General features: G+C 44.1%; 1 protein-coding gene and 1 long non-coding RNA gene across 5 annotated transcripts in view; one reads left to right on the forward strand and one right to left on the reverse strand.

Moving 5' to 3' along the window:
* Positions 1 to 19,740, forward strand: part of LOC137541790 (uncharacterized) — a 318,006-nt gene that overhangs the window by 75,575 nt on the left and 222,691 nt on the right. The window lies entirely within an intron of this gene.
* The window catches only part of LOC137541786 (cadherin-like protein 26), a 136,024-nt gene that overhangs the window by 43,292 nt on the left and 72,992 nt on the right, over positions 1 to 19,740 (reverse strand). For all 3 annotated transcript variants that reach the window (XM_068263293.1, XM_068263291.1, XM_068263292.1), the window contains exons 4-9: positions 18,691 to 18,840; positions 12,753 to 12,897; positions 8,616 to 8,782; positions 7,894 to 8,025; positions 3,321 to 3,506; positions 1,249 to 1,562 (exon numbers count right to left, since the gene is read on the reverse strand). In XM_068263293.1, the coding sequence (XP_068119394.1) occupies positions 1,249 to 1,562; positions 3,321 to 3,506; positions 7,894 to 8,025; positions 8,616 to 8,782; positions 12,753 to 12,897; positions 18,691 to 18,840 (1,094 nt within the window). The remainder of the gene's footprint in view (positions 1 to 1,248; positions 1,563 to 3,320; positions 3,507 to 7,893; positions 8,026 to 8,615; positions 8,783 to 12,752; positions 12,898 to 18,690; positions 18,841 to 19,740) is intronic.

Here is a 19,740-nt window from a genome sequence, read left to right on the forward strand (position 1 = left end):
CATTATAAAGTCTTATCATGCATGTTACCGCACTGCACTGATAACCTATGGGACATTCACAGTGCGACGTTAGCATCGCATTGTAATGTGTGGCGTTATAGTAATGCACTGCTGCAGTGCATTACCAGGTACAGGAAAGCATACTTTACATTGCCTGTATGCTTTACTGTAACTATTTAATGTGATGGTAACGCAGCTTTGATGTGTGTTACCACCTTTATTGGTGCATTGCGTCGTTAAATTCACAACGCAACATTACACAATACTAGTTGTCTGGTAGTCGTGCTGTTTTATTTGGCTGTAGAAAAGGCTGAATTGCACCTGAAACAAGCATGCAGCTAATATTGTCAAAACACTTGATCTGCTGCATGCTTCAGGGTCTATGGCTAAAAGTATTAGAGGCAGAGGATAAGCAGGTTAGCCAGGCAACGGGTATTGCTCAAAAGGAAATAAATATGGCAGCCTCCATATCACTTTCTCTTCAGGTGTCCTTTGAGGAAGCAGTGCCTCTTCTCTTCCATATTGGATATTGTTCCTACATAAGAGCACGTTTCAGGTTCCCTGCACCGCCTGAATAGTCCACTCCTTACTGCATGCGAGTGCCACATCCTGTTCTCTTTCCACCAGTGACCATGACTTGACAATATCAGCAATATCAGTAGATGTTAGTGAATTGACCGTTACGTGAAAATTTCTTCAAAATGACCTTCCACTACAGAATTGCAAATATTCCTAGCTCAGTTTACAGTCAAACCATATTCCAGTGCATGTGCATGCGCGCGCACACACACACACACACACACGCATATTTTACTGAAAAATCAATCGGTTCGCCATGTCTGATGCCCACTCCATGCAGTCCCCTCGTGGATGACCACCATCCGTAGTAATGAAACAACTGGTGATTAATCAATTGAGGTCCTCTGTGTATAGGGGGGGCTGTAAATGCTCAAAGGACATTTTGTATTCTGGAAAAAGGAGGGAATCCGAGGACAGAGCAACAACAGTTGGTTAGGTGATACCTTTTAATGATCAACTGTACAATATTTCTTTGCAATCTTTCGAAACTTTAAGTTTCTTCTTCAGGCATAATACAGAACTAGATTAGAACCAAGGTATGGTCTTCGGATTCTCTCCATGACTAATACCAGACCACAAGCAACTGGAGAAAGTATTAAAATTATTTCCTGGGAAGTGTGGGCCAGTAAGCTGTGACTTTAGAAATCCATGTCTCTCTGGATTACTCACTTGATTTTATTGGGTGCGACTATATCTGGGTCCTTGGCTTCAACTGTTGCCAACACATTGTCTATGTCGATGGAGTGCTCTTCCAGAGAGACGAGGATGGTGTCTGGTTTAAATATTGGGGCATCGTTCACGTCTAAGATGTTTACTGTTGCCAAAATAGTTTCCATCTTGGCACTTGATGCCTGTCCATTATTTGTCTCTATTGTCCACAAACCCGTGGTGGTCTTCTTCACAACTTTGCAGCTATAAAGTGCTTCTTCATTGGATGCTCTTATCCGGAGGAGGCTCTTCGTCATCTCTTCATAATCCAAGGCCTGTTTTCAGGAAGAAAAAAAAAAGTTTTAGAAATGTTACACACTGTACTTATGAAAGAGGCACTCCAAACTTATGAATAAACTTGAGTTTACTTATAATGATTGCAACATTGTGCTTCTACACGTGGATTGGTGACTCACAGAAGGATTTTGCATCGGCGGACCAGGTGTGTGAAACCATGGTAGAATTCACTCCAGCACACTTGACTAGCTTGAAATTTTACACACTTAGGTTGGCGTATGCAGGAACATTTAGTTGAGTCAACTTTTTTAATATGTATGTCATTAGGGTATTACTGATATTTTTGCAAATAATTGCTTGTAATTAGTGATATACCATAGTATAAACCAACACACAACTTAAAAAATACACCTTTATTTCCAAATAAAATATTGTCTCCATACATTGTGCTAAGGACATAATTTAGACATTTTAATAACTGGGACAAATGGGCAAATAAAATGTGTGGGTTTTATCCACAGTAGCACGTTTAATTTAAAAACTACAATGGCTGAAAAATGAAAAATAATGAATTATTTCATTTTTTTTTAATTTTTCCTGTTAAAATGTATATTGGTTAAAATTATTCTTAGCAAATAGTACCACCTAAGGAAAGTCTAATTGTGTTGGCAAAAAATAAAATATAGATCATTTTGGTGTGATAAGTAGTGATAAAGCTATTGGCAAATGAATGGGAGGAGTGCTGAAAGGTAAAAATGGTTCTGGTTAATAAGGGGAATACAAGCTGTAGTGGTCAAGTGGTTAAGCTCCATACAAATGCTAGACCACGGTGGTTGGAAATGAACGACAAAGGACTGGTCGGCTGAGAATTGTCAAATGTGTCCCAAACTGAAACGACAGCAATCCATTGAAAGAATTCACGTGTCCTGAATTCCACACTTCCGGGTCCTAATTTTTGCGATTCTGCTAATGATCCAATTAGCGGACTGTCATTGTGCCGCTGCTGAGTTCAAATGAGTGGTGCCATTATTTGCTAGTCGCTAACCGTTGGATTGCACATTTACAGCGAGGTCTAGCATTTGTACACGTTCTGCCACTTAAAGACTGGATTTAAACACTGCACACCCAACATCCATGAGGAGGAATAATGATCATGAGTAGGTAAGCACTCACTCCACTGTGGTTCTTCCTTAGAGCAGCAACTGTTAAAGCCACTGTAGACTATAAATGAAAAATTGAAAAATTTGATACGTACATTTTCCATAAGGCACTGTAGGCTCGTGCCTACTGGAGTCTTACGTAACAGAGGTGGCTCCCCTAACCGCTGCTCGCGGCATCAGCACGATGCTGATCGAGTCCACTAGCAGCAGCATAGCAATTTAGCATGAATCCCCAAGGGGCCATCTGCAGCGGCAAATATAATTAAAGCTAGATTAAAAATATGGCGATTTGACAGGTTTTGAGCTAGTTCATCTCCTCATGGGGTAATGGCAGATATTTACAAAATCACTTACAGAACTGCAGTTGCTCAATCCAACTGCCAAAACGATGTGCAAAATGATTAGGGAGGCTGGCTGGCATATTTGTATAGATCCTTTCGAGGGGGTGCTTTTGCCAACTAGCTGGACTATAAGTGAGCCTCTGGTATGAGTTACCGTTATAGTCCAGCACCGTTCTGTACGGTTCTCAGACTCCTGGCTTACAGCAGAGATGACATTGGGGTGGAACCCTTGTCAGCAATGAACATATAACGTAGTGAGCACAGCATTTGGTAGGGGGGATTTGGGCATAATTACCTTCACTACAACAAGCATGCCTTCATTTGTTTTTGGGTCTGTTATAATGTTATAGTTTTCATCGTCGTCTCCTTCCACAATGGTGTACACCGCCCTCCATCCTGAGGTATGTGGCGTGTCTCTGTCTGTTACACCAAACCTCAAAATAGTCACATTGACGGCATGTTCCGGTACTTCACCCGTTAACTATGGAGAGAGAAAACACTTTACAGGCCAAACATTTTCTGCAGAGTACTAAGGGCTGGATGTGTACAACATTCACACAAAATGTAGCAAATCGTTTGTTATCTATGAACTAGATCTCAAATGTGTCAATAATGTAAATCATTATTGATATTTATTTATATAGCACTGACATCTTCTGCAGCACTTTACAGAGTACATGCACTTGAAACAAAAAGAAAAACCGAGAGCCCAATATAGTGCAGTAAGTCTAACAATTGTTGGCGAAATAATTAACAGATGTGGATATACTCACAAACACGGGTTACCACATAGGCAACCACTTGAACTGCAGGTGGGGAGTATTAGAACCTGACCCCACTCAGGTTTAAGAAGTCGCTCTCTGTAGATAGAAAGAAGGGGACAGTCCCCTCCACCCAAGGTGGACTATATACTGTGCAAATTTGGACAGAGGCGCCAGGCAGGTTAAAATGATCTAAAAACAACTAAAAAGGAGGAGTACAGGTGGACTTACCTCCTGAAATGATGGACAATCGAGATTGTTCAAATCGCAAATAATTTATTTTGGCACTCCGCAACGCGTTTCGCAGGTATAACCCGCTTCATCAGGCAAGGAGTGCAAGCTCAAAAAGGTCCAATAGTGGCAATGCGCCTCTGTCTGTCGACAGAGGCGCATTGCCACTATTGGACCTTTTTGAGCTTGCACTCCTTGCCTGATGAAGCGGGTTATACCTGCGAAACGCGTTGCGGAGTGCCAAAATAAATTATTTGCGATTTGAACAATCTCGATTGTCCATCATTTCAGGAGGTAAGTCCACCTGTACTCCTCCTTTTTAGTTGTTTTTAGATCATTTTAACCTGCCTGGCGCCTCTGTCCAAATTTGCACTTTACAGAGTACATAGTCATGTCACTGACTGTGCTCAGAGGCGCTCTCAATCGAATCCCTACCACAGTCATAGTGTAATGTCCTACCATATTATTATGTATTCGTATAGCACTGACATCTTCTGCAGCACTGTACAGAGTTCATAGTCATGTCACTGACTGCCCTCAGAGGAGTTCACAATCTAATCCTACCATAGTCATAGTCTAATGTCCTACCATATTATTATTATGTATTTATATAGCACTGACATCTTCTGCAGCACTTTACAGAGTACATAGTCATGTCACTGACTGTCCTCAGAGAAGCTCGCAATATAATTCTACCATAGTCCTAGTCTAATGTCCTACCATAGTATTATTATGTATTTATATAGCACTGACATCTTCTGCAGCACTTTACAGAGTACATAGTCATGTCACTGACTGCCCTCAGAGGAGCTTACAATCTAATCCTACCATAGTCATAGTGTAATGTCCTACCATATTATTATTATTATTATTATTATTTATTTACAGTGGCGTAGCAATAGGGGATGCAGAGGTTGCTTAATTTACTGTTATACTTACAATTAGCAAAAGTCCTGTGCCACATTGTGTCGTGCCCATTGTGTCGTGCCACACCATGTGGCAGTGTAAACAGGGAAATGTACCATTCCTAGGCACCGTCACCCTTTCAACCGCACCCGTGTGCACCACCTTGTCCCTAATTCTCGGCGGCCGTCGAAAAGACATCTCTGATTGGCTGACAAAGGGCAATTTTGATTGGCTGCTTATACTATTTAAACTGTGAGTTGATTCAGTTTGTTTGATGACTTTGCTTCTTGGCTTGATAAAGGGCTAGACGCCCGAAACAGCGGAGCTGTCGCTGAAAGATGCTTGACATCATGCCATTTTAATCAATAAAGAGCTAATTTATTGAAGACGGTGCTGACCCGCTTTGGACTTTTACTATTGACATGGTTTGAGGTGCACAAACCATAGGGGTCAGAGCACGTCGAATACGATTCTCTCCTGTTGGTGCTTGCTACACACTGTGGATACTTACAATTAGCGACGTTTTACAAGGGCGTCTGTGGCAGTGCCCATTAGTGTTAAGGATAGATTGGGGAGGATTAGTGTTATGAGTCTGTGTGGGGTGGCTAGAGGTAGGGAGAGCTAGTGTTAGGCACAGATAGGGTGCATCTATAATAGTGCTGTGAGGAAAAATGAGCGCAAAAATAATGGTAATAGGCATGATATAACGGTAATAAAATATCGGTAATTTACTGATATTCTATTTAACACAATAGTAGAATATCAGTAGTTTAACCTATGTTCTGCTATAACCCACTGTGCCCTAACCCTCACCTGATCCCTCCGTTAACTATGCATAACCCTAACCACCCCTCAACTTCTCCTAACTTTAACCACCCACCACCTACTCCTAACAATAACCAGCCTCTATCTGAATGAATTGCAAAAAGCTATAGGTTCACTCTGAGAATAATGGCTTGCTGTGCATCCAGTTTGTTATCAAATGATGTATATATGACTTAATTTGAATCATAACAAGTTGTAAAATACATAATTTTGATGTGTTTTATAGCTTGGACCCTTGTCACATAAATATTAGGTAGGAACAAACTCAATCCATCATTAAAAAAATAATAATAATTTTCAAAATTATGTGCCACAAAACTAATAGAGCAAAAAACAATTGATTCTTAGTCACATCTATGGGCAGTCAAGCATATCAAGAAACATATAAAAATTAGCAAAATTGCCCATAAACAAAGATGCATGAGCAATAGAATACATTTACAAACAAAATGATTTATCATGGACGAGTCTATCAAAAAGATAAAAACATAAAAAAAATCTCCCCATATATGTACAATGTAAGGTAAATAAGGGCTGTCCATTTATAATAGATATATAAACCAATACATTTGCAACAATAGTTGGATAAAATCTGGTGTGTGTGTGTGTAAACGATGGCGCTAAAATACTTTATGGAAAAAATTGGCCTGTGCAAAGTCACTTGCACACTTCAGAGTTAATGGCCTGTTAGATGCATTGTAAAAAAGCTTGTAAAAATATAACAAAGTGACAGAATTTAAAATAGAAAACATAATTTGTTACCTTAGCTACTCAGCTTTTTAAATATTTATGCCATGAAGGTATATTACTGTTATTTTTGCAAATAAGGGCTTGCAATTATTGCTGGGGTACAATGAGAAAATGAAAATCACAATATTAAAAAATGCACTTTTATTATATATTATTGATTAGAGGTGCCTACACTCTATCCCCTATGCTATCAAGGCATTTTGTATTGACCTGAGGAAGCGGGCCATGCCACGTAAAACGCATTGTCAGATTGCTTTTTGAAAAAAAAAAATGTTTTCCAGTTGAACTGGTGTCTATATCTACTGGAGAGGTAAGCAATTACCTCTGTTTTTATTATATAACTTTATTTGCATTTAAAAATACCAAAATATAACATACATTGGTCGCCTCCATCCTACCCACTACCAGCAGTCAAACATCCTTTTGAGGTAGTAGCTTTGCAGTTTTTTCTGGAAAATATATTGTACTACAAGAGAGCGACCATCCAGTATCCAGCAGGACCTGGGGTACCGAGCAGGGGCAGTTAATTCCCCGCAGGCCTATACGTGGTTGCAGGAACTGAAACCCACCTTTGTATGTTGTTATGATTTTTCCTCCCTATACCTAACGATACTGCACCATTGGGCTTACAGTCTCTCCCTACTTCTCACCTAGGTATTCTTGGCCCTTACAGGAATCGTCAAAAAAACCCTATTGCACTAGGGACATACCGGTAATTTAAATGTTTGGGTAACCAGGATACATGAGCAAATCTACGGTTGTGTTGTTTATATTTTAAAACTATAGTGCATGGAAATGGAGAATTTTTCCTTTCACTCTTGGTTTCCTTGGTTCCCTGTAAAATGCATAGAGAACGAAATAATCAAAAAAAAAAAAAAACCCCGAAGAAGACTAAATTGTCCTGAAAAAACAAGATCTAGATCATTTAGGTGTAATAAGTAGTGAAGTTATTGTGGAATGAATGGTAGAAGCACTGAAATGTGAAAATTCCTCTCATCCATAAGGTGAAAACAACCCGCAGGCTGACGTGGTTTATAGCCTTCATCCTTGTGAAAACTGTACTTTTTAGTCCTATGCTTAAGTTTAGGCAGAATAGAAAAATGCTCTAGTTTATTACTTTCAAACAAAAGTTTGGCTTACATTGGCAATTAAAAAGCTGCAAAAAAAAAGATAAGAAAGAAATATAGGCCTCATTGACCACCCAAAGGGTGAAGTAAATTAAGAATCGATGTAATGCTAAAGGAAGCAAACTGACAATTCTGTAGCTCATTAATAAAATTACTGTGTACCGCCCTGCTGAGGAACATGCTGCAAATGCAATCAACATGGATTAAGGCAGATTAACACAAGCTGCTTCTCACACTGCAATCCACAACTTTGATTGTAAGTACGTACAGATGGTGAGGACCACACTGGAGGGTTGGTGTTCCTGTCTAGTACGGTCACATGGACCTCACAGCTGCTGCTCTGTTGTATCTTCTCACCATTATCTCTGCCTTCCACCGCCAGCTTGTAATTCTTGTTGGTCTGAAAAAGAGGAATGTACCAGAACATTTAAGTACTGCGAAACAAGACTTGTGTCATTCAGAAGTTCTGCTGGACATCTTGTATAGCAGTTCTTGACAACCTATCACTTCAAAGCATTATCTCCAGGCAAAACCTAAAACCCTCAGCACATCGTAAAGCTACGTACACACGCTGGTCTAAAGTCAACTGTGGTGGGTGATAGCGACTGCAGTGGTCGAGAATAGAGTCAGACCAGCGGCCGCATGATGTCTACAAAGATCCGGCATGCCAGATCTTCAGCGATCCCCGACACCTCATTCACTTCCTGTCAGTCCCTGCCTTCTGCAGCTTGTGAATTATGCAGTCGTAAACACTATATGATGTGTGAACACTTTAATTCAGTTATATTTACAGGATACGGATAGGTTGGTACTGCTCTGCAAAGATGTAGGACAACAGCTCTAGAACAATCCACTTGAGTTGGACCTTGGAAGGGGTCCCAGGCAAAAACGGACTTGAAACCACTTTTATTTTAAATACCTATTTCATTTTTGCTCAGCCTTCTATAGTAATGTATAGTGAACTGACATTTACCATTTGCTGTGCCTTACCTCGTAATTTAGACATCCCTTGAATGAGATGAATCCCTTTTTCTCATCGATGATGAACTGCACATTTGGGTCATCTGGAGTCTGAGACTTAATAAAATAACTCACAACTGAATTGGGGCTGCTTTCTTCATCCTTGTCATAAGCCAGCATCGTGAAGATTGTATTACCTGAAACAGACACATACATTTTGTCATAGAGAAAAGTAAACATGTCCTCAGGCCATAAAACCCGCTGACACCAAAGGGTATCACACTAATGACTATTCATTCTACTTCTCTTCTAAGCCTATCTGTGAGATTCCCCCACCGTGCTCCGCTCCTGAAAAGAAGATGGCAACGTGCTCTGAGCACAATGTGAGCAGAGATGAATGTCTACATGCAAAGTTACAATAAAGATTTAGCCCCCAGGTTAGTTTCTAAAGACTCAAATGACACCCGAGGTGAAAATAAACTAGTACAATAAACATTCAACGGTTTTATTTTATATTTTGATCTACTTTTTAAGTTTTTTTTACTGTTTTATTGTTTTTGCTCAATGACTAATTCATTGAAGTATGCCAGAGCTAAACTCTATGAACTATTGACCCTTTTTATCTCTTTCCTGCTCTCGGAAATAATTTTCTGTTAGGAAAGTGTTTTATAGTTGGAATGTCTTATCAGTAAGGGTCACACTGTAGTCTGACTCAGTCCTTACATCAGCTTACATACCTGATGTTTAATTCTTTCAGGCAGAGAAAGAAAAAAAAGGAACACAGCCTAGTTATTTGTGTGCTTGGCACTGTACATACACGTCTATCTCATTATGTCACATGTCATCTCGGGTATCCTTTAACTCAAGATCTACAAATGAGAACAAAAATGGGGAGGACAACTGTTTGTAGCGGGCGGCTAGGCTCGTGAGTGCGGAGAACTCAGATGGCAGGGAAGTTAGATCTGAAAAAAATAAACAGTCATACCAGATGTTCCCCATAAGTAATGTACTGGTCTGTTTAGTCCGACGCTTAGGATGCAAATGAGGGGATACTGAAAGCTAAAGTGACGCAGCAAGCAGCTCTGTTTATTTTTCTGAAACTAAAGCTTTTTCATTGCAGCTTCTTTTGGATGCTGGCTTAATTTTATGCTGCATTAATTTAAACAGTAATTCGCCATAGCGCCCCTTTAAGGCATCTGTCAAACTGCTTTCTGTGGTGTTTACAAACCACACTTACAATGCTGTCTATGCTAGCACTATGCAGAATCCTTACACAGGCCAGTAATGATCTTATCAGGAAACAGTATAACTGCAATTTATGAACTGGAGCTCAGGAACTTATGGGCATAATTTGCCATCTGAAGCTGGTGGACCTGCACTCAGCCTGTTCTGAAATTCAGGGTTACAAAAGGATGATTTCCTTTTTAGTATTCCAGCAAAATGCATGATAATTTATTTACTGCTGTTAGGAACTAGAGATAGCCCGAATGGGAACCGGCGAACTTCGGTGGTTCGCGATCACGGAGAACCGCAAATTTTTCCGGGAGTTTGATTCGCCCCAATAGTGCATCATTAGGGTCAACTTTGACCCTCTACATCACAGTCAGCAGGCACATTGTAGCCAATTGGGCTACACTCCCTCCTGGAGCCCCTCCCCCCCCCCCCCCTTATAAAAGGCAGGCAGCGTCAGGCATTGGACTCACTCCTGTGCCTGCAGTAATTAGAGAAGGGAGAGCTGCTGCTGCAGAGAGAGCTATAGGCAAAGCTTAGTTAGGCTCTTGTAGGCTTGTTAGCTTGCTCCTTGCTGATTCTTATTGCTAAAAAAGCACCCCTCAACAGTTCTTTTAAGAGCCAATCTTGTTCTTGTGATCTCTTGTGTGTGTGTGTGTGTGTGTGTGTGTGTGTGTGTGTGTGTGTGTGTGTGTGTGTGTGTGTGTGTGTGTGTGTGTGTGTGTGTGTGTGTGTGTGTGTGTGTGTGTGTGTGTGTGTGTGTGTGTGTGTGTGTGTGTGTGTGTGTGACAGACACTTGTGTTGCATAGACAGCCTTGGTAATTTATACTGTGCCACTGCCAGGCCCAGAACATTCAGTGACTACCTTTTGTGTGTGACAGGCAGCTGCACATTTGTAATCCCAATCACTGTACCTGTTCACTGTTTAGTGCACCTACCTATACCTACGTGAGCACACGCATTGTTAATACTACCAGTCATTGCACCTGTTCACGGTACCTGTGTGTGACAGGTGCACATTTGTAATTCCAATCACTGCATCTGTTCACTGTTCAGTGCACCTACCTACCTATACCTACCTGAGCGCAAGCAGTGTAATATACCACCAGTCATTGCACCTGTTCATGGTACCTGTGTGTGACAGCTGCACATTAGTAATACTAATCCCTGCATACCTGTTCACTGCACCTGTGTGACCGCACGCTGTTCAGTATACCAGTCTGTGCATACCTGTTAACTGCACCTGTGTAACCGCACATTCTTGTACCAGCAGTCACTGCAACCTGTTCACTGTACCTGTGTAACCGTACATTGTATTAGTCAAGTCAGTGCATACCTTTCACTTCATCCCCCCCAATATGGACAAAACAAGAGGCAGGCCACCTGGCAGGTCTGTTCGAAGTCGCGCTGTCGTGATTTTGTGTGGCCCTCGACTAAAGTACAGTGTTCAGAAGAAAAAAAAAGCCTTCAACCCCCAATATTGTCAGGACGTAGTTGACTATTTAACACAGAACACCTCAGCTTCTGCACGGAAGCGTGACATATCTTCCTCCTCCTGCTCTGATTCTGGCACCAAACTTAATACTCCGTCAGCAGCCATCACCAAAGTGCCATCATCAGAGGGCTCAGCGATGTGGATTTTTTTTGTGTGTCTGCCTCAGATGAGAGCAATACCATCTGTGCTCTCTGCCACCGAAAATTGAGCAGTGGAAAGACCAAGATAACTATCTTACGAAAGCACATGTTTACAAAGCACAAACTGCAATGGGATGACCACCTGAGGAAAAGCAGCACACAAAAGCAAAGCCACACACCGCAGTGGAAGATACCAGGCCTCAATTATTTCTCAAAAAAGGTGATACCAAAACTGTACCGTGATGTTGAAGGGCAATTGGTGACATCTTTGGCACACAGCCTTCTCCGCCACCACCAACAGGGTCCAGGAATCCAGGTGGATTCCTGAATTTTTAAGGCCGCAATAATAATTTTTCTGGTGTGTGTACATGCCTGCCTAATTTTTCTGGCTGCACTGCAGCTGCAACAACAAAACAAAAGGCATGTACATGTGTCAATTCCCCTTCGTGGTCATTACCTTGTCGCAGTGAAGGGGCTTGTGTATCACAATGAAGCAATGACCGCCGGCTATATGAGTGCGTTGGGGTTGGGGGGCACACCTGACCCAAGAAGATAGATAATAAGGTCGTTGCTTTATTGTGGACAGACCAAATTCGATCAGCTGGACACTCAGTCACTCTTGTTCTGTCATTCAGCTACTTCAGCCCGACCATATGGGCTTAAAAACCGCCATCGCCTGCACTCCGGCCATGGTGCGCACCAGTCCAGCACGGCCGTCACAACACAAACAGCTGTTTGCGGTGCGTTACACAGTGAGTTTGGTCTGTCATTGTGAAGCAGTACACTAATTACACTCCCTGATTGATGTATACACATGCAATATGTTTTAAAGCACTTTAGGCCTCCAATTTAGCATGCAATGTGTGTTCTGCCCTTAAAACGCTGCTTTGCGTCAAATCCAGATTTTTCCCCGGGACTTTTGTCGTGTATCCCACTCATCCATGCACAAACTCAGATGTTAGACCCCTTGAAACATCTTTTCCAGCATAAATGTTTCTAGTTTTCAAAGTTCGCCTCCCCATTGAAGTCTATTGCGGTTCACGGAAGTTCGCAAACCTTTGCGGAGGTTCGCAAACCGAAAATCGGAGGTTCGGGCCATCTCTATTAGGAACACATACAGGATGTTTTTTTCTTCATAAGCAACTAAGTTGATATATAGTTGTGACAGGCACAGTTTATTACCATTACATCAGATAGCAATTTGTGCCTTGCTGTGCAATTAGCAGTAAGCTGAGGAGAGCAAATAAGCTGACCCAACAGCGACGAGCAGATGGTGCATCGAGTCTTCACTCCGTACCGTACCTTGTATAGTGCTTTCATTAACAGACACGTAAAACGTCTTGGCTTTGAACTCTGGGGCATTATCATTGATGTCTATGATCCTCAGATGAATGCCGAGTCTTGTACCCACTTTCTTATCAGTCTTGTTGATGGCGTTAAATTTCCACTGTGTGTAAACAAAACAAACAACAAAAAGAGTAAAAACATTGGGACTGAAGAAGTTGCAAGTGAGATTTAGGGCCTGATTCACAAAGTGGTGCTAACAGCTAGCACGCTGGTGAAAAGCCCTTTATCACGCCTAAACTCAGTTTAGGCATGATAAGTTTAGGTGTGATAAGTTTAGGCATGATAAGTTTAGGTGTGATAAGTTTAAGCACCAACTGCGTTAGCACCGTAGTGCACAGCTGATTAAAAGTTTTGCGCTAGCAAAGTCTGGTGCACTTCGCATAGAGTTTAATGGCGCTGCTTTGCGTGCGGGACTTTGCACGCTATCTACACTTATCTAAACTTAGCATGCCTAAACTTATCACACCTAAACTTATCACACCTAAACTTATCACGCCTAAACTGGCTTTTCACCAGCGTGGTGCAATGGTTATCACGCCTAAAGGGCTTGATTCACAAAGCGGTGCAAAGTGTTTGCACGCCAGTGAAAAGCCCCTTATCACGCCTAAACTCACTTTAGGCGTGATAAGAAGAAACTCGCGCGAAGTTACCGCGCGTACGCGCGTAAGTGCGCGCGCAGCACCCGACGCTTCGCGCGAAGCTCCCATTAAACCCTATGGGACTTTGCGCGCGCGCTCACGCGCGAAGAGCAGGAAAAAGCGGTGATAACTCAGTGGTGAAAAGGTCATCACGCCTAAAGTCTTTTAGGCGTGATAACTGGGTTATCACCGCTTTGTGAATAAAGCCCAAAGTCTCTAACTGGGTTAGCACCGCTTTGTGAATCGAGCCCTATAAGAGGCAATAGCAGTGGCGAGGTATAATGTGTCAGCTGTCGAGACATGTGAGATGCGCCATATGGAAAGGTGTGGGCAATTATCTGTTCCAAAGGTGATTAATGTTTTTAATCGGGGTTCTAAAATATAAATCTGTACAGTATTTTCATTAGAAAGTAGAGTCACTGCTGAGTGCTGCAGAAGAGAAAGTGCTGAGAGTAGTTCCTGTTGGCCAGTGGAAAATCCTGCAAGATACAGGTTTTCATGCAATTATCACTGATCATCACTTTTTATTGCATGTCCCCAATGAATAGCTAAAAAAGCGTACAGTTGAAAGCGCTGCACACTAATTTTTTTAAACCGAGAAAAGGATTAAAAGGGTGCAGGAAATAGTGGTAGTAGAATATCTGTAAATTTAGCGATATTTTACTACTTAACCACCCTGGCGTTCTATTGATTGCGCCAGGGTGGCGGCGCAGCGGATTTTTTTTCGTTTTTTTGCTAAATCATGTAGCTAGCCTAGCACTAGCTACATGATAGCCGCTGAGCAGCGGCATCCCCCCGCCCCTTCCGATCGCCTCCAGCGATCAGAGCAAACAGGAAATCCCGTTCAGAATGGGATTTCCTGTTTGGCTTCCCCCGTCGCTATGGCGACGATCGTGATGATGTTACAGACGTCATCGACGTCGTGACGTCAGAGGGAGTCCCGATCCACCCCTCAGCGCTGCCTGGCAGTGATTGGCCAGGCTGCGCAGGGGTCTCGGGGGGCGACGTGTTACGTGTCGGGTAGCGGCGGCGAGCGGCGACGATCATACATAGCACGCAGCAAGCAAATAACTAGCTGCGTGTTTAAAAAAAAATTAAAAAAATCGGCCAAGTAGGGCCTGAGAAATCCACCGCGGCGGTAATGGACGAGCTGAGCTCGTCATTATCGCCAAGGTGGTTAATTGATGTAGTGAAATATATGTAATATTTTCTGATACTTCACTATGACCTAACCTCTCCCTCCTCTCAACCTCCCACCTGGTGGTGCTTAACTTTAACCTCCCCCCCCCCCCCCCGTAGTGCCTAACTTTAACCCCCCACCCTGCCCTGTTGGCAGCAACCCTGAACCCCCGTGGGCACCTAATCTTACCCCCCAGTGGGCAACTAACCTTAACCTCCTCCCCCACTTCACCCCCCCACCCCAACCTCTATTAGTAGCAGCAGTTTGCTTAGTGGGCAGCCCATATTTGTTGCGCTCTGTATAGCTGTTCCACCTGAAAAGATCCCTGGGGATAATTGAAGAATTTACTTGACTGAAAACCACTGTCTGGGAGAATTTGCACCTCAAGAGGTCTAGAACCACCTTCTGGTAGGTTATTTAAAATGGAACTGAAGTTACTTTATTTACTTAAAGAGACTCTGTAACAACAAAAAGATCCCCTGGGGGGTACTCACCTCGGGTGGGGGAAGCCTCAGGATCCTAATGAGGCTTCCCACGCCGTCCTCTGTCCCACGGAGGTGTCGCTGCAGCCCTCCGAACAGCCGGCGACTGTGCCGACTGTTCAATTCAATATTTACCTTTGCAGGCTCCAGCGGGGGCGCTGTGGCTGCTTTCGCTCCGAAGGAGGCGGAAATACCCGATCTCAGTCGGGTCCGCTCTACTGCGCAGGCACCACAGACTTGCGCCTGCGCAGTAGAGCGGACCCGACGGCGATCGGGTATTTCCGCCTCCTTCGGAGCGAAAGCAGCCAGAGCGCCTGCGCAGGAGCCTGCAAAGGTAAATATTACGTCACCGCTGTACGGAGGGCTACAGCGAGACCCCCGAGGGACGCAGGACGGCGTGGGAAGCCTCATTAGGATCCTGAGGCTTCCCCCACCCGAGGTGAGTACCCCCCAGGGGCCGTTTTTTCGTTACAGTTCCTCTTTAATTTCTTAAGGAGAGCACATTTAATGATTCACAGAGAAATCAGTAATGTGTACAAGTAAAAATGTACCCTTAAAGAGAACCCGAGGTGTGTTTAAAGAATGTTATCTGCATACAGAGGCTGGATCTGCCTATACAGCCCAGCCTCTGTTGCTATCCCAAACCCCACTAAGGTCCCCCTGCACTCTGCAATCAGACATAAATCACAGCCATGCTGTGAGGCTGTGTTTACATCTGTAGTGTCAGTCTCAGCTGCTCCCCCGCCTCCTGCATAGCTCCGGTCCCTGCCCCCGTCCCTTCCCTCCAATCAGCAGGGAGGGAAGGGATGCAGGCGGGACCGGAGTTCTGCAGGAGGCGGGGAGAGCAGCAGACTGACACTATAGAGATAAACACAGCCAGCTCTGACAAGCTGTTTGTCAGCAGCGTGGCTGTGATTTATGAGGGATTGCAGAGTGCAGGGGGACCTTAGGGGGGTTTGGGATAGCAACAGAGGCAGATCCAGCCTCTGTATGCAGATAATATTCTTCAAACCTACCTCGGGTTCTCTTTAACCTCTTGGGGACCGACGTAGGTTGAATCTACGTCCATCAGGTGGTGCTGCCACCCTGACTGGACGTTAATTCAACGTCCGCACTAACGAACTATCCCGACGTGATCGTGCGCACCGGAGAAGGGAGATTAAGCTGTCATATGACAGCTGACATCTCCCTTCAGTGATCAGCAGCCATCGCGTATGGCTGCTGATCACGTGATCACTACAATCGCCGGCGCATCGTAGTGATCACTTTGACAGCGGCGGCAGGGGGCGGGGGGGAAGAGGATCCACTCACCTCCCTGCCTTTCCAGCGACGATCAGCGCCCCCCTCTGCTCTGACCGGCATATCTGCTCCTAATGCCGCTCAGTTCTGGGTCCCGGCTTGATGACGTCATCAAGCCGCGACTCGGGACTGAGCGGTATTAGGAGCAGAGATGCCGGCCGGAGAAGAGGGGGCTATTGCGGCTCATCGCTGGAGCCTGGAAGGTGAGTGATGGCTGCTGGCAAAAGGGGGGACACCTGCCACCATGGGGGGACACTGCCCAGCCAACCACAGAGGGGATCCGGCCGCCTGACCCTCCCAAACGCGCACACTGCCCTCCTGCCGCAAAATGCCTGGTCTTTAAGGGGGGTTAGGCGGCCGGTCCCGAAATGGTTAAAGGATATCCGAGGTGGAAATAAACTGATGAGATAAACAATTGTATCTATCCTCCTTCTCCTAAAAATGACTTTTAAGACATCCCATGGTTTTATTTTAAATTTACTTTTTAAGTTATTACTGTTTCATTGACTCATGACACAGTTTCATGACACAGTCATTGAAGTATGCTAGAGCTAAAATCTATGAACTATTGAGCCTTTTTATCTCTTTCCTGTTCTCAGAAGCCATTTACTGCCGGAAAAATGTTTTATGGCTATAATTCCTCAACAGTGAGAGTTACACAATATTCCGACCCAGTCCCGACCCACACAGTACTGTTACTTCCATACCTGATGGTTAACTCTATCAAGCACGGAAATAAAAAAGAGAGTACAGCATAGTTATTTGCGTGCTTGGCACTGTGCATACAAATGCCTATCTCATTTTGTCACATGTCACCTCGGTTGTCCTTTAAGAAATCGAATGTATAACTTTGGCCCTGGCCCCATTATTTCTCGGCGGCCAGGGAAATATGGTGTTTACAATGGTTAACAGAGCCAACATAAGATAGATAAACAAACAGTAAAACTTGAGAGCAACCAGCACCAACTAGTGCTACGCTGGAAAAATGTTGGGACTGAGAAATTATTTTATTACAATAATCAATGCATGTTTGAAGCAATTTTATATTGATATCAAAATTCTGGAACTTTTTCAAGGGCAGAAGAACAGATATTCAACCACCTTAGCGATAATGACAAGCTCAGCTCGTCCATTAGCACCGCGGTGGATTTCTCAGGCCCTGCTGGGCCAATTTTCACATTTATTTTTTTTTAAACATGCAGCCAGCACTTTGCTAGCTGCATGTTGGACGCGATCACCGCCGCCGATCCGACGTGTAACAGTCCAACAGTCCAGTCCAGCGTAATAGCGCTAGGCTAGCGACATGATTTAACAAAAAAAAGTTAAAAAATAGTGCTGCGCAGCCACCATGGCGCAATCAATAGAACGCCAGGGTGGTTAATGGATCTTTCAAAAGGAATTATAATTGAGGGCAAAGAATGTGTTTGAAAATTGAATTGCAGTAACTGATCTTCATCGGAGGGGAATTTTTTAGTTAAATGCTTCACAGAATTTTTTAACACTTCATTTTGGACAAAGTTTGCTGGCTTTAACCGGACCAAAAAGAGGCAGGACTTAGAACATTATTACTAATATGACTTTGCCTATCGATAGGCCAGTGTCTTCCTTCATTCAATTTTAATTCAACCTTTCACTTTTTTCCTGGGCATTTTCTTTTGACATTCATTAGAACAGGGGTGTCAAACTCAAATACAAACTGAGCTGAAACTGTACACTGGGACCTAGTCGCGGGCCAACCTCAATGTCTACTGTCCACCTTCCTCCCTCATAAAGTTCCCAGGTGTCTAACGGCCCCCCTCAACCCCTATACAGTTCCCAGGTGTCTAGTGGTCCTCCCTCCCCTATGCAGTTACCTGGTGTCTAGAGGCCACCACCCTCCCCTATACAGTTCCCTTGTGTCTAGTGGTCCTCTCTCCCCTATACAGTTCCCAGGTGTCTAGTGGTCCTCCCTCCCTCTATACAGTCACCTGGTGTCTAGTGGTCCTCCCTCCCCTATACAGTTACCTGGTGTCTAGTGGTCCCCCCCCCCCCCTATACAGTCACCTGGTGTCTAGAGGCCCCCACCCTTCCCTATACAGTTCCTAGTGTTTACTGCTTTAACCCTACCGCCCCATATGGCTTCCCTGGTGTTCTATGGCTTCACCACCAAAATAGCTTGCCTGGTTGTCTAGAGTGGGCCAAACAATGCAAAGTGGGGAAACCACTTGAGGGCCACATTTAATGACTCTGAGGGCCAGATTTGGCCCGTGGGCCAGAGTTTGACATATATGCATTAGAAAAAGTGACTCACTTACCTGAAAGAGAGGCGTTTTTTCAAAGTCTACTTTGCCGTGTACGAAAATTGACCCGTTATCTTCGTCGATATGGAACAGGCCTATTGGGTCTTCGTCCACTCCCTTCCCCTGCAGCTTATACATGAGCTGTGCTCCTTCCTCAAGGTTCACCTGTCACACAGTCACACAAAGACAGAAATACAACTCTCATTAATCCCCTTGTGCAAGGTTTGCCCAGGAGGCATCAGCGCCTCTCCAGCCCCGGGCAGCAAAGCCCAAAACTAGAGATGGCCCAAACCTCCGATTTTCGGTTCGCTAACCTCCCGCGAAAGGTCGGTTCGCGCAAACTTTTGCGAACCGCAATAGACTTCAATGGGGAGGCAAACTTGGAAAACTAGAAAAATTTATGCTGGCCACAAAAGTGATGGATAAGATGTTTCAAGGGGTCTAACATCTGAATTTTTGCATGGATGAGTGGGATAGACGCCAAAAGTCTGTCGCGATTGCGCTGTCGCTAGCGGCGGTTGATAGCGAATCGCTCTGTCTTGTTTGGATCGCACTAGCCTCTAGCGGTAGCGGCTGTGGATCCTTCTGATCTGAGTTCCTGGAGTGTAAGCTGGAGCAGCGGTTGCTACTGGCTACTTCATCTGTCTGTCTTGTTTGGATCGCACTAGCCTCTAGCGGTAGCGGCTGTGGATCCTTCTGACCTATGTTCCTGGAGTGTAAGCTGGAGCAGCGGTTGCTACTGGCTACCTCATCTGTCTGTCTTGTCTGTTTGTGCTCTTTTGTGTTACTTGTGGCTAGTTAGGGTGGCACGCTTATCACTGGATGCCTATCGCGCGGTGATCGTGTCTTAAACGCGTTCGTTGTTGCGAATGAGTGTGGTGTTTAGCTAGCGTTTGTTATTTTCTTTATCCTCTGATTGTTGTTTGCTGTACCTTTGCTACTCTCGTGCTCTGTCCTGCTCAGTCTGGTGTCACTATTTGGCAATCGCCATTCTTGCGATTGCGTTCCCACTTTGTTTCCGCCATTGTGTGTTCACCATCGCTGGGTGGCGACTAGTTTGGTGGA

Source organism: Hyperolius riggenbachi, chromosome 12 (assembly GCF_040937935.1).
Source record: "Hyperolius riggenbachi isolate aHypRig1 chromosome 12, aHypRig1.pri, whole genome shotgun sequence".
Lineage (NCBI taxonomy): Eukaryota > Metazoa > Chordata > Amphibia > Anura > Hyperoliidae > Hyperolius > Hyperolius riggenbachi.